Here is a 13179-nt window from a genome sequence, read left to right as displayed (position 1 = left end):
TGTCTGGAAAAGGTACTCAAATTCAAATTGGAATGTAATATAATGCATGAAGCATATAATTTCTCAAGGCGGTACTGCTCTGGTCCCTTATAATATCTAAGCCTGAAATAAATTTTGGGACGAAGATATGGCTTTTAGAACTCAATCTTTCTACTTAAAAAATCAACCATTCGTTTTTGAATTTGGGAAATATATAAAAGCAAAGACTGTGCTCCAATAGTAAATCTTTTGTTTCAGCAGAAGAAGAACCATGTTGATGGTCCAAATAGTACAAGAATAACCAGTTCTTGCTCCCCATATCCCCATCAATGGCCTTTTTAATTTCTTGTTTGTGTTCTTCTGCAATATTATTGAAGCTGGCAGTTGGATATATATACCAACTCATCACATTATTGATTATCCTGTTAGGTTTGTATATATACACAGACGCGAGACGTACAAAACTAAAGAAGAGTAGATAATCTCTTTATTGCCTTACGGGATAAGGCAACCGCGGAGTTTAAAAATGATATTAGTTTCATATTCAAAAAAAAAAAAAAAAGTAATAGAAATGCTCGGGCCAAAATTTAAAAAAAAAAAAAAGTTACATCAGTAATTTAGATAGGGATAGGTGAATTAAGAAAAAATAAAATATTTACAATCATATGATTGAAATTGAAAACATGATCTTGAAAAAAGAAAATGAATATAATTACTTTGACTTTTGAGGAATTGGAATAGGGTATGTTGGATTAAACCGAACACAACTTAATTGATTAAGAGATGTTAAGCCAAATGGTCAAAACTTGAAACAAAAGGGGTATAATTACTCTGTGTGCTGTTTTGATTTTCATGCATTGACTTATTCAAGAAAAAAAGAAGCATATTATAAAGTATTTATTTATTTATAAATTTGTTGAAATGAAATGAAAAATGACAAACGAAAGAGTTACACGTAGAAAACAAAAAATATGTAAACCTCCCTACATATAAGGATTTGGGGATGAACAGAAAAATTAATACGGAAAATGTTGTTATCGAAATAACCGGAAGCATGTCCACAGTAGCAAATACTGTATATGGTTGCTAAGGATCTAAGAAGACAACATTGTCAAATCAAAGAAATAACGTGATGATGTTTCCTCCATAATAGCAAATGGACCACCATTATTTCTCAATATCATTTTACCTGACGTAATGAACATTACACTTGAGAGACAACTATACGTACACGGTCCAGTATTTGTGAAAAGTTTCTACATTTCAGATCGTGGAGTATGTTTCTCAAATTATGAAAAGTAAAAAATTCAAATTTTGAATCGATCGTAAGTAGATTGATTTGTCTTTTCAATTATTTGAAAATTGGAAAGTCTCGAGTTTAAGTGTTCTCTCTAGATCACTAATTAATAAAAAAGTTTTTGAATCTCTTGAAATTTTCTTTTATATATATCGAGCTAAAAGGCTCAAAATCATGAATTACAAGTGAGAGTCGTTTTGCTCTAATATACAAAAAGAAAAAAAATCATTAGTCAATTTACTTTTTTGTACTTATACGTATGAGCCAAATGTAAATACATTTAAAAAGTGAGGGTTACGTATTTCCATCACCTAGAAAGACAAGTGCAAAGGATACATAACGTTTGGAAATGAAATTATGTGTAAATGAAACGTACGTGCATCTTTTATCCTAAATAAACTTAAAATGGAAGCACAGAAGGATATGTAAAACTTTGATAAAAGGAAAAGAAATATTTTATGCCTGTCTAATATGTTTTTGCCAATTGGGTTGTTTGATAAGAATACGGATTTAGAACTTGAGCATTATATTAATTTACAAAATTAAGAGGCACCAATCTAAAAAAGACACCATTACAGTAGCAATTAGGACAAGAAATAGCAGGATTCGTGCATTTAATTTGCTCCACAAAAAGTAGTTAACAAAATAAATAAAGGTAACGAGAATCATCATCTATATATATACATATATCATTTGACTATTTGTAATTTGATTGATCTATTCAACAGCGTAACGACTAACGAGTAAGAGATCTCAAGTTTAAATTTTTAAAATGTATATGTGTATATATATTTTGGAAATGGATGTAATTACATATTAAGGGTTTGCATGTGAATATTGCTTGGTTTGATCAAAGCATGCACGCTATAGGTGTCAGCAAGTTAGCAACTTGACTAGTCTTAGTCTTGTTTAAAAGAAAGATCTAGCTTTATTCATAAATTATGGCGAATAGCTCTCTCTAAGTGTCAATGGGTAGTTGAAAAGATTGAGAAGAAATGTTTGGCATGCGAAAAAGGTCAAAAGCAAAAGCTAGTACATTGCACATATGAATGTCGACAGAACACATCTTTATCAGCTTTCAATGGTGGTGAAAGATAGCCCATAGATAGAGTGATGTAGATACATCTATAATGAAAACAAACAAGGGAAGAAGAGGCTTAAAAAAAATAAAACAAGGGAATAAGAGGATAATTTTGTATTATTAAGAAGTTTTAACTTTAAAGCATATGTTAAGTCACAAAATATCTAACTGATAGTTTCCGTAGTACACTGTGTTTCAAAATAATGAATTGTCATAAATAATGAAAATTATATATATATATGATGAATTAATTGGAATTAGTTATATAAATTTTCTATATCCATCCCACTTTGTTCGTAACTACATCTACATTTATGTTTGAAAACAATAAATCTTTTAAATCAAATTTTCGTTCAATAGTTTTAAGTCAACCATTTCTGCGCTAACATGTTCTAAAATCAATGCATAATACTTGCAAACTAAAATATATAAAATTTAAGGAGGGATAAAGCTACGGTTTAAAGTCCGAGGATAAATATTTGAATATGTAAATGAAAAGGTAAAGTGGTGAAGACATGTTATATTTTGTTGAACAGCCGAGACTGAATCATTGTTTTTTTTAAGAGATGATGTTCATCCTCCCATTTAAGACATGTTATACAAATGTCCATACTCCCATCAAAATAGCTTCGCCAGTAGAATATAACTAAACCATGTCAAATGTTTTTCTCTTATTTTGCTCACAATTTATGCGCGGTTAAAAGAAAAAAAAGAAAGAAAAGAAAAACTTGTTTTGAGATGGAAATGCTGAGGGCCTCAAGCAATCGTTCTAGGTCGATCTGGGCCCAAGTCTTTTGCCCATTCAAGGAATAAATATGGGCCGGATCAACGGATCAAATCAAGATCCATCCTATGTTACCAAAGTAAAGCATAGGCCCAAAGTTAAACTAGATGGATCAAATGAAGATTTACCGATAAGCGTGGATTCAATAGAACCTATGCTCTCTTTTCCTTTTCTGAAATAGATTTATATGAATATTGCTAATAATTAGTTTATAGCGTCATTTTACCGGGAAAAAGAAAAATCATATATTCTTCACTTGCAAGATTTAACAATAGGGCATGTGTTAGCTTGCGATACGTTATAATCGAGTCTTCACGTTCCGATGGTCTTCTCTGAAGGAAAATATCTAAGCACGCAAGACTTTTACTTTTTCTTTCTTTTCTTCTTTTTTTTTTTTTTTCCTTATATATTATTGTTAGGTCGAACATCAAACTAATGGTACGTAGTAACTAGTTAGGTTCAGGAATTTGTTTCCTAGAATGGGGGCCATCATCATTGCTCTTTTGAACATTTAAACTATATAATCAACATAAAGTATAATAATCTCTTTAAAAAAAAAAAAAGAAAAACATAATCTATAATCATCATACTCACTAATTTTTTTGAAACTACTTCATTTTTTTATTTAATGTTAAATATTTTAATAATTTTTCGATCAAAATAATAATAATAATAGTTAATATATTATAAAAAAAAATAAAGATGGTCTTGAAAGGGTGATACCCTGAATTGACAAGGAAATAATTTGATTGGGAATTGTCATTAAAATTCACAAAGCATACATGCGTTATGGAATTTATACCCATTAAATAAAATTCAACTCCGAAAATATATTCCTTCGGGCACTTTCTTAATCTTTGATGAAAAATAAATAATTTTTTAAAAAAATTAAAAAAAAGGAAGAAGAACATCTCCATCATGTCAATTGTTCCCAAATCTCCGATCTGAAATCTTGCTTTTTAGTTCCAACGCAAGTATCGTGGACAAAAGTCCTTGCGCTGTTGCAATCACACACACAGGACAGGACTATGTTGTTTCTTCTGTTGTTGGGATTTATTTTAATTTAATTTAATTAGGATTATTAATAATCAAAGTTGATAAAATTAAGCTAGGATTAACAAAAAGTAGTGTCGTGTCGTGTCATGTCAACATCAATTGGGCCTCACTAGTTCCATTGTTTCCGAATAGGACCCCACTTTTTATCATTCTCATCACAACCACGTTGCCCAACAACTTCTTTTGATTCAAATCCTCCAGCAACATGGCCGATTATATTGGGACCCATCAAAGCCTAACTAGTAGGGCCAACTGAGTTGTTACTGGACCCCACTTTTGCTCTGCGTGGCAAAAAAAGACTTGGCCCCACTTTAGACCTTAATTAATGCCCTTTTCTCTCCTATTCTATGAGTTGTTGCAGGGTAAATAATGGTCCGTTGATAAATTATGTTTTAAGAGATAATTAATGAGTAAGAGTGATAATAATTAAGACAGTTGATTAATGAAAGCATTAATGTAATGAGGAGTAATACCGCGGACAGGTGGCAAAACTGCCACCTGTGCTGAGAAGCGCCGGCTTTATTATGAAAGAATCTCTGCGTCTCTGTCTACTGAAAATATTTGATAGTGATCTTTATTATATTCATTTAATTATTATTGTTTTTCCTTAAAATAATTTTGTTTTTTTAAAAAAAAAAGAGAGATTAGCAGATCAGAGCGTAGAGGGATAGATAGAGTTGGAATTGGAAAAGCAGAGCCGAGGGGGTGTTCTAGGGATGGACACGTAGTCCTGTTCTCAGTTTGTACCACCTGGACAAAGCACTCTTCTTTCTTTCTTTGGTTTACTTTTGCCTCTCTATAGCGCATTTAAAAGCTCCATAATAATCTCCCTCTGTAAGTAATAGTGAATTACCTCACTTGCGTGCGTACGTCAAGCAAAACTACTTGCTCTATTTATCCAACACGTGTTACTTTTTATCTACTTTGCGCAGCTTTCCTTCTCTTTTTTATTTTGTCCTTCTCTTTGCATTATTCAAAACAGGTCCACCGACGCAACAAATATTTTGGTTAAATTTTATTAAATCTATGTATATCAACGGACGTTAGGATGAGCAAACAGTCTTGATGATTATGTTTCTTTTCCCATATCTATGCTTATTAAGTTGTAAACTATGGAAATGCTGAATTCCAAGAATGGACGAGCAAACAGTGGAAGACGATGGTGGTTCTTGGGATACCGGTGGCTGTAATGCTTACATCAATTAATGAGTTTTTAACTTTTATGTGCGAGTGTGAGTCGACAGACGTGTAGGATTTCATCTCTCGATGATCTAGGTCTACAACACTTATCGTTTATTTGTTGATAAGCATGAAAAAGATATGAAAACAAAAGCTCCATATGTCGTTTGTGTTTTATTAAAATTTTTCCTTATTCCTTTCTTTCTCATCACTTATAGTCAAAGAGGTTTAAAGAGAGACTTTGTATTTTTGATGGTAAGTTTTATTGACTCCCTCCATTGTTTAAGACAGAAGGCGTGCATGCATTTGCTGCCTATGGGCTAGATGGTCAAGATTAGGGTGTATTTCAAGAAAATAACTATCCAACTTCTTAGTGTAAATTATTGAAACTATTGAAAAATGGGATAAATGCATGCAACATTTCTCCATCCTATGTGTCTCATTTTCAAATTTCTATCATTTTAGTCTCTTTTAGACAGTAGGGTATAAAGATCTTTTACCTTCTCTGAAAGTGAAATTTCTATAGATCGAGAATTAAGTTCGTGTACCATCTAAATTAAGACTTGGTTGGTTTTACTTTTATTGTCACTTTTTAAATAATTAAATAAAAAAGCATATCTTTAGGTACATTCTTGAATTAGTTATTAATGTTTACTTTTCTTATTCTTTTTCTAGCCTTGTTTTGGTTGGAGAGGATGGAATATGTATCATGATCTTGAACCCCCTAAATAATGTTGATTTATAAGTTTGCTTGCAGACAGCTTGTGATCATATTCACATGCATTGTTCGGATAGAATAGAAGCATTTGTTTATATGTAATAAGTTATTATATATATATATATATATATATATATATATATATAATAAAATAAAATAGAAAAGGAAGCAATGGCAACCATACCAAAAGAGCGTCATTTGGCAAATAGAAAAGCAAATTTATTACTCCGAAAGTAAAACCAGCCAAAACTCTTTAAACTCGAAACCTGTATCCCCGGGACCCAACCCAAAATGTAAGAAACGTGTTTTCAACGCGCGTTGAAGTGCGAGTGCGTGAAAAAAAATACTGAACTGTAACGTACAAAATTAACGGAAGAAAACAAAACAACAAACAAGAAAAGGAAAGTAAAAAATGAATGAAAATAGAAACCTCAAAAGGGGTACGTGGCAGTTAACAAGCACTAGAAGTCAAAACGTTCGCTACGCTAATCGTCCTGTGTACTGCTCTCCTCGGCTGTGACTGGACCCACCAATCTCCTTCCCCTTTGTATCCTCTTCTTCTATTTATTTCCCTTAAATTCCTCCACGTCTCCCTCACCTCCAATGCAAAAAACCGCCTCCGATACCATCACCTCCGCCACAGCCACCGTGGAGTCGCCCCTGTCTTTTCTTGTCTCCTCTTGAGAGAGAGATTCATTTTAGGGGTTTATAAAAGGAGAAATTTTTTATAATGAGAGATGGTGGGTTTAAGTATAGTATTGGAAGCACAAAAGGGCGGTGTTAACATGAAAACTCCACAAGTGATCAACAAAGCTAATATGGTCATCAATAAACCATCTTCTTCTTCTTCTTCATCTTCTTCAACCTCTTTTTCTGCTAACTCTTCTTGTTTTCCAGTCCCAACTTTTCTGGAACATTGCTTTCTTTGTGGACAAAAACTCTTGCCTGGCAAAGACATCTACATGTACAAGTAAGAAAGCTCCAGTTATTCCTTTTCTTTAAATATTCAGATCTTGTACTCAATATTAGTCCAGATTTTACTCGTTAATATCCAAAAGATTGGATCTTTTCCCGTTTTCTTTATGTTGTTGTGTGGTTTTCTATTAGAGCTTGTGACGTACTTTAATGGGCATGTTTTAAATTTTCTGTTAAAAGCTTGATTTGTGTGTTTACTTTTTTTTTTTTATAAATTTGCAGAGGAGACACAGGTTTTTGTAGCGTGGAGTGCAGGGATAGGCAAATATTTATGGATGAAGAGGAAACACTAAGGAAAGAGAACTGCTCACTGGCTGCCATGAAACCAACTGCTACCTCTTCTTCTCCTTCTTCTTCTTCATCATCTTCGTCTTCTGCTTCTCGTAACCGCAAAACCACCAGAAACCGAGCGGGTGGTTTTGCATATTGACAGACATATAGAAAGACTGCGAAAGAGAAGGAACTGAACAATGGTTCTCTTTCCTTTTTTTTTTTTTTTTTTTTTTTTTTTTTTCACTTCCAATGATTTTGTTCAGTTTTAACCTCGCATATTTTCTGTAATGACTTCGATACCCTCAGTCTATCGGTTTTTTTTTTGCTACCTGGTATGAAGCCAAAGCGCATTCAAATTTTCAGTCCAACGTATGTATGGGAGCCCATGGTTTACTCTTTATTGTTTCGTCATTTGCTCCATAAACAATTTAAAGGACGGTTGAAAGTATCATTGTGGCCCTAATTATATATATATATACACGAGTAATGCAAAATGATAGTATTATATTAGTTCATCAATTATGTATACTAGCACATGATATTTTTTTCTGGAATCTTTCGATAAATTAAAGATTAAATTCAAGAATGTTAAGGTTCATGAGAGTTAACATTTTCTTGGAACAGGCAAATGTTGTTTGTCTGTTCACTCATTCAGAAGTTAGATTCTTGTGGTAGAGTGTAATTTGTGCTGAGATTACCCACTGAGAAAAAGGTAGAATTTTGCTGGTGAAGAGAGCTGTGAGTAGCGAGTGAATCAAGAATTGACACTCCATCGATAAAGAAAATTTTTTATGGCCCCCATGCCATGAGCTACTGATCAAAATATACCATCAATGGCCAAAAAGAAAATAATTGAGTTTCTTCTGGATACATAAAGGGTAAGGTTGAACGGGTGAATCTAATATATGAGTGTAGTTTGTTTGTTTGTTTGTTTGTTTGTTTGCAGCAAATAAGAATACTGTCTCGAGTGAGGAAATTTGGTCCTTAAACGCTTATTAGATTCTTGGGTGCCCATTGTTTTTAAGCTTCCGCCCATAGAGGCAGGTATATATAACATTTGTGTTGAATGAGACTACTGAACTGACCAACGACGTATCCATAAATTAGGCAGTGGAGAATTTTGTTGCCCTTTAAAAGACTTTCCAGAGTGTAAAGAGATACGGTAGGGTGCTTTCTTTTTTATATTTCTCTGAAAGTTATAAATAATACAATTTGACGTATTTATTTATTGATTGATGTTAAAGCAAATATACAATGCATTAAATTTTTAGAATATGAGCTTCATGTCTTAATCTGGTTTGTACAGTAAGTTTGCTATTATAATATTGAATTACGATTATAGACCAAAATATTTTTATTTTCCACTGAATTTTCTAATCCCATCGTGATTAGGAAAGTGGCTTTTGAAGAAAACAAACTAGTTCTAACAATTAATTACTCTTAAAAAGCGATTCAATGCCCGACGTATTTCATATTTATGGATTCATAAAGTAATTAAAAAAAAAAGTGAATTTCGTATCGATTTCAAGAACTCGGTAGAAGGTGGAGAGGAAAGTTATAGAAATGATTTCTTAAAAACGCATGAGGGAAGGGAATCAATAGCATAGAATCTAATACCGTTTTTTTTTTTTTTTTTTAAATGTGGGCATGCAGGTTTGAAAGAGTTGGAACAAAAGAAAGGGAAGCACAGGAGAGTGAAACAGAGATGGGCGAAGGTACTAACATGGAATAAATAGGGTTTGCCACTTACTTGTCTATATATGGTGCTACCATCCACAAATCCTCCCCTGGAAAGGGACAGTTAGGTTCTTGTTTGCGTACCCTCCCACAACACAAGAATGTAATTTTTATATATTCAAATAGAGATTGCATTTCAGACAAATTTGTATTTTGCTACCTGTGCCCAGAATTTCCTTATTAAAAAGTCACCGACAGTTTCCGTCCTACATTATCTTAGCATTCAGAATTTGTATTTACATTATCTTGCATTTCAGAATTTCTTTAAGAAAAGATATGTGGGGATTTTTCCAAGATGGGATTGCAATTAGTGAGTCTCTAATCTTTATTAATACATGGTATTTACACTTTTAGAGGGTATTCTTGGAAGGTGGAATTATTCCTCAAGATGCAAATGTTACTGTGGAAAGAGTGAGAGATTATTATTATAATAATAAATTGGTAACTCAACTTGCAAATGCTTGAAGCTGAATGTTAAGGTATTTATTTGAAGTCTGTTGATCAAATAGTAATTAACTTGAAATGATGAAAAATTGTACAGGCACAGAATTATCAATTTATTTTCAAACTCTACATCTAATATTTATCCATTTGTCCTAAATAAAGTGTCATATAATATTCTTCGTGTCGAAATATAAATCAGTTTTATAAATCCAATAAATAATATTTTTCCAATACTATTCTTATTTACATTAAATAAAACTATCTTCATAAGTTATTCATAACCCTTGATTTTATTATAATTTAGAGAAATTAATTGCTTACTTAATTCCGTGCAAAAAACCTTAAACAACAAACGTAAAGAAAGTGGAGACATAACTTAATGATAAATGCATATACGACTTCGAGAATAAATCCGAATTCGAATACTCTCTTCCCAATACTCAAAAAAAACAAAGAAAAAGAAAGTGGAGGTCTATGCTGATCTTGGATTTTCTCTGCTCCCTCTAGAAAAGGTATTCCATTCATAGTTCAGATTATGCAAAAGCATTTTATCAAGTTCTTTTTTTTTTTTTTTTTTTTTTGGGAAAAGGCACAATGAACAGATTCAATTCCCACATGCCACAAACAAGAGTTCACTATATTCTACTGGAAAATCTGATGAGGCAAAAACAGCAGCAGCAGCAAAAGTTGCAACAAGAACTGAAGCAAAAGGGAACACGTAAAACAATTGGCGTAAAGACCACAATTTCATATCCAAAGTTCAAAAACATTTCGAGTAAAGTTTAGATATACAAGTTGGGCACAAGAATCTCTGGCTAGTTTTTGTATGCCAGTAGATTTTGTTAATAGATACAGGCACTAACTATATAGCATCATAACCTTCAATGTTTTAACACCATCTTTGTGATTTCCATCATTCGTCAACCAGACTTGAATAGCAGAACTGCTTTCTGGTCCAGATAAAAATAAACAAAGTGGTTTGTCTCATGGGTCACATATGAACCTGTGCATTTAGAGGAAGAAATGAGAAAATAAGATTTCTGAATATAAACTTTTAATATATTTGCCATTATTTATCAAAACAACATTAATAAATATGGACTATGAAAGCAATTTCTTTCTAAAACGAAATTAAGGGAAAATCCAAAATATATAATTAACTTTTCTTCAGACCTGACAGTAAAACATAGAGTGTGAGACCAAGATTGCACTCATCTCAGCAACTGACTACCTAAGTAACTCCAGACAGATTCTGAAGTGGCCATATCAGTATTCAGGGCGGAGGTAATCCTATCATCAAAATCACTAATCCTATTAAAATCATGCAGTAATGCTTGCCATTCAGTGGTTAAAGAGAATTAGAGAGCAAGTAACGTTTAATTAATCAGAACCGAAATTACTAAGCCATAGCTCATTGCATCCCAATTCCCAAATATGCTAATGACTTACTGGTGCTTTTTTTTTTTTGAGTTACTTTGTTAAGTATGCCACCTTTCAAATAATGATGAACAAAAATTTCTCTACTGAAAGTATTAATTTGAGAACCATGGCAACATTAGCATCTGTAAGAGAATCATGCAGTTCTTAGCTTGGTATGGCACCTAGCAGTGGAGAACAAATAAATTTCCCCTTTTTTCAAGATCAAAATTGCTTCATCCTAATATAAAAAGCCTAACTACTGCCTATTAATATTTTCAGTTTTCCACCTACATCCATTGAGTTCCATTCATAGCTGGAAATTAATCATATAGTTATACACGTATCCCGAAATGAGTTAATCATATAGTTATACACGTATCATCTTATTTTTTTGATTCATTTAAACCATTAGTTCATCAAGCATGCAACTCTAACTTAGTGTATAATGACAAAAATCACTCCCTCCAATGACAGGACCAGCTTGAGCAGCGTAGAAGCATTCGCGTTATTAAGTTTAACAGACAAGTAATATTTATGAACTCGTTTATTGCCCAACAGAGGAACACGTTGAGCTCTTTGTTTCTTGAGATGTAAATTCTATTCTCTCTAATTTGGGACATTCGACAATATTCAGACTCAGATACTAGAAAGAGCCAATATTAAGCAGAGGTTGACTCTGGGTTAAAGTATGTCCATTTCTTGGCTATCTCAATGGTAAACACCCATTCTAACTATCTCCAACAACCAGTAGCTAATAATCACCCATTCAAATATTACAACGTGATTGATTTACCCATTAAACCGGATATTGCCATTCTGAGCTCCGAAAAAAAAAAGAGCTGTTTTTACTCAAGTTGAACAAAGAAGTGGAAAACGGAAACAAAGGCCAGATGGTTATAACAAAAATCGACTAACATTTGCAGAGTTTACAGAAGACAGATGTAATTAAATAACGTCTAATTCAAGCCTAGATCTATATATCCTATTTTTTAACTAGAGCAGAGCATCACTCGTCCTGGTAGTAATTAACATAATCGGAAACCGAAGGCCTAGAAAATCACCACATGACCCCCAACATATAAAAGTATATATGCATCAAATCTGAACATAAAAACAAAAGAAAAATCCCCAGAAATGGAAAGAGAGCTGAAATGGGTTTACCAAAATTCCGACCAACGATGCAATGCCAAGTGGGCCCATGCCTCCTATCGAACTCCTTCTTTATGTGCTCCGCAACATCCTTCTCTACATTGTGCTTCTCGAACGCCTAAAAACCACCCGAATTTAAAAACCCACAAAAAAAATTTGAAAAAATAAAGAGAAATAGAGGGAATTGAGTCAAATAATCGAAACGAAACAAATAAATAGAGCTTAGTGAGTAGCAGAGAGAAGGAGCTAACGGCGATGGCAATATCGACGGCCTCTTTCTGCATGTCATCTTTCATGTCGGCGTTCTTGATGATGATTTTCTTGGCGGTGGGAGCTATACCCGGAGAGACTTTCCGATCATCTGATGTAGGTTTGCCCATCAAACCGCCGGTGATGCTTCTCTTAGGTTCTTCGGTGCTCATTATTTTTTGGTTGGTTTGGTGGCTTTTCCTTTGAGATGAAGGTATCGCGTTCTGATTTAGTCTGAAGTGAAAGAAGCGCAAACTCTTCTCTCTACTCTGAGTAAGAAAGAGAGAGAGAGACAGAGTGTGTGTGTGTGTTTTTTATTGTTTGATGATTTTACTTTCCAGTCTTTGCTTTGGGTTAAATGAGGATGAAATTGCTTTTATTTCTTTTCCTTTTTACTTTTTACGTAAAAATACGTCGTCGTTCGTACGTTTGTTTTATGGAGAAAGGCCCAAAGGATAACTGGGCTTTGTATTCGGACACCTCAAGTATAAAGTAATATCTAAATGGGTTATTCTTACCTCTATTGGGCCGGGTTTAAATAGAGCGTAGAATATCCCAGTACTCGAATGACTTATTTGTGGATTTTTGTCTGACTTTTTATGTTTTTTTTATATTTAAACGAGGTGTTCAGACCTGTATTTATTAGAGACAGTCGATAATCAACTCAATATAAATTATAGTAATCAATTATGCAAGTGCTCTTTATTATTGATCTATCCTATTCGGATTTTTGTTCACTATTCATTATTTGTCATTTTATGATAATAAATGGCATGGGGCTTGAATTTTTGTCAAAAGAGAGAAATTTGCTACACTGATCTTATGTAATTTGTAATATT

General features: G+C 33.1%; 2 protein-coding genes across 2 annotated transcripts; one reads left to right on the top strand and one right to left on the bottom strand.

Moving 5' to 3' along the window:
- Positions 1 to 6674: 6674 nt before the first annotated feature.
- Positions 6675 to 7790, top strand: LOC105643453 (DUF581 family protein, putative (DUF581)). The gene is made up of 2 exons (XM_012228580.4): positions 6675 to 7064; positions 7292 to 7790. Exons 1-2 carry the CDS (start codon positions 6832 to 6834, stop codon positions 7497 to 7499), a joined length of 441 nt encoding a protein of 146 aa, XP_012083970.1. The 5' UTR covers positions 6675 to 6831; the 3' UTR covers positions 7500 to 7790.
- Positions 7791 to 10242: 2452 nt separating this feature from the next.
- LOC105643452 (Dynein light chain type 1 family protein) lies at positions 10243 to 12657 on the bottom strand. Its single transcript, XM_012228579.4, has 3 exons — positions 12343 to 12657; positions 12104 to 12209; positions 10243 to 10526 (listed from the first exon to the last, which is right to left on the bottom strand). The coding sequence occupies exons 1-3, from the start codon at positions 12511 to 12513 to the stop codon at positions 10444 to 10446; spliced, it is 360 nt and encodes a 119-aa protein (XP_012083969.1). The 5' UTR covers positions 12514 to 12657; the 3' UTR covers positions 10243 to 10443.
- Positions 12658 to 13179: the final 522 nt, after the last annotated feature.

The sequence above is a fragment of the Jatropha curcas genome, chromosome 7 (assembly GCF_041381405.1).
Source record: "Jatropha curcas cultivar XTBG-Jc1 chromosome 7, XTBG_Jcur_1.0, whole genome shotgun sequence".
Lineage (NCBI taxonomy): Eukaryota > Viridiplantae > Streptophyta > Magnoliopsida > Malpighiales > Euphorbiaceae > Jatropha > Jatropha curcas.
Note: the sequence above shows the minus strand (reverse complement) of the source record. Positions and strands in the feature narration are given on the sequence as shown.

What these genes read in the sequence shown, in the direction of transcription:
- LOC105643453 (XM_012228580.4), top strand. Translation starts at nt 6,832, where the DNA reads ATGGTGGGTTTAAGTATAGTATTGGAAGCACAAAAGGGCGGTGTTAAC. An exon ending in AAAGACATCTACATGTACAA is followed by an intron (nt 7,065 to 7,291) that starts GTAAGAAAGCTC and finishes ATAAATTTGCAG; the next exon opens with AGGAGACACAGGTTTTTGTA.
- LOC105643452 (XM_012228579.4), bottom strand. Translation starts at nt 12,513, where the DNA reads ATGAGCACCGAAGAACCTAAGAGAAGCATCACCGGCGGTTTGATGGGC. An exon ending in CCGTCGATATTGCCATCGCC is followed by an intron (nt 12,210 to 12,342) that starts GTTAGCTCCTTC and finishes GGTGGTTTTTAG; the next exon opens with GCGTTCGAGAAGCACAATGT. An exon ending in CATCGTTGGTCGGAATTTTG is followed by an intron (nt 10,527 to 12,103) that starts GTAAACCCATTT and finishes CTAAATGCACAG; the next exon opens with GTTCATATGTGACCCATGAG.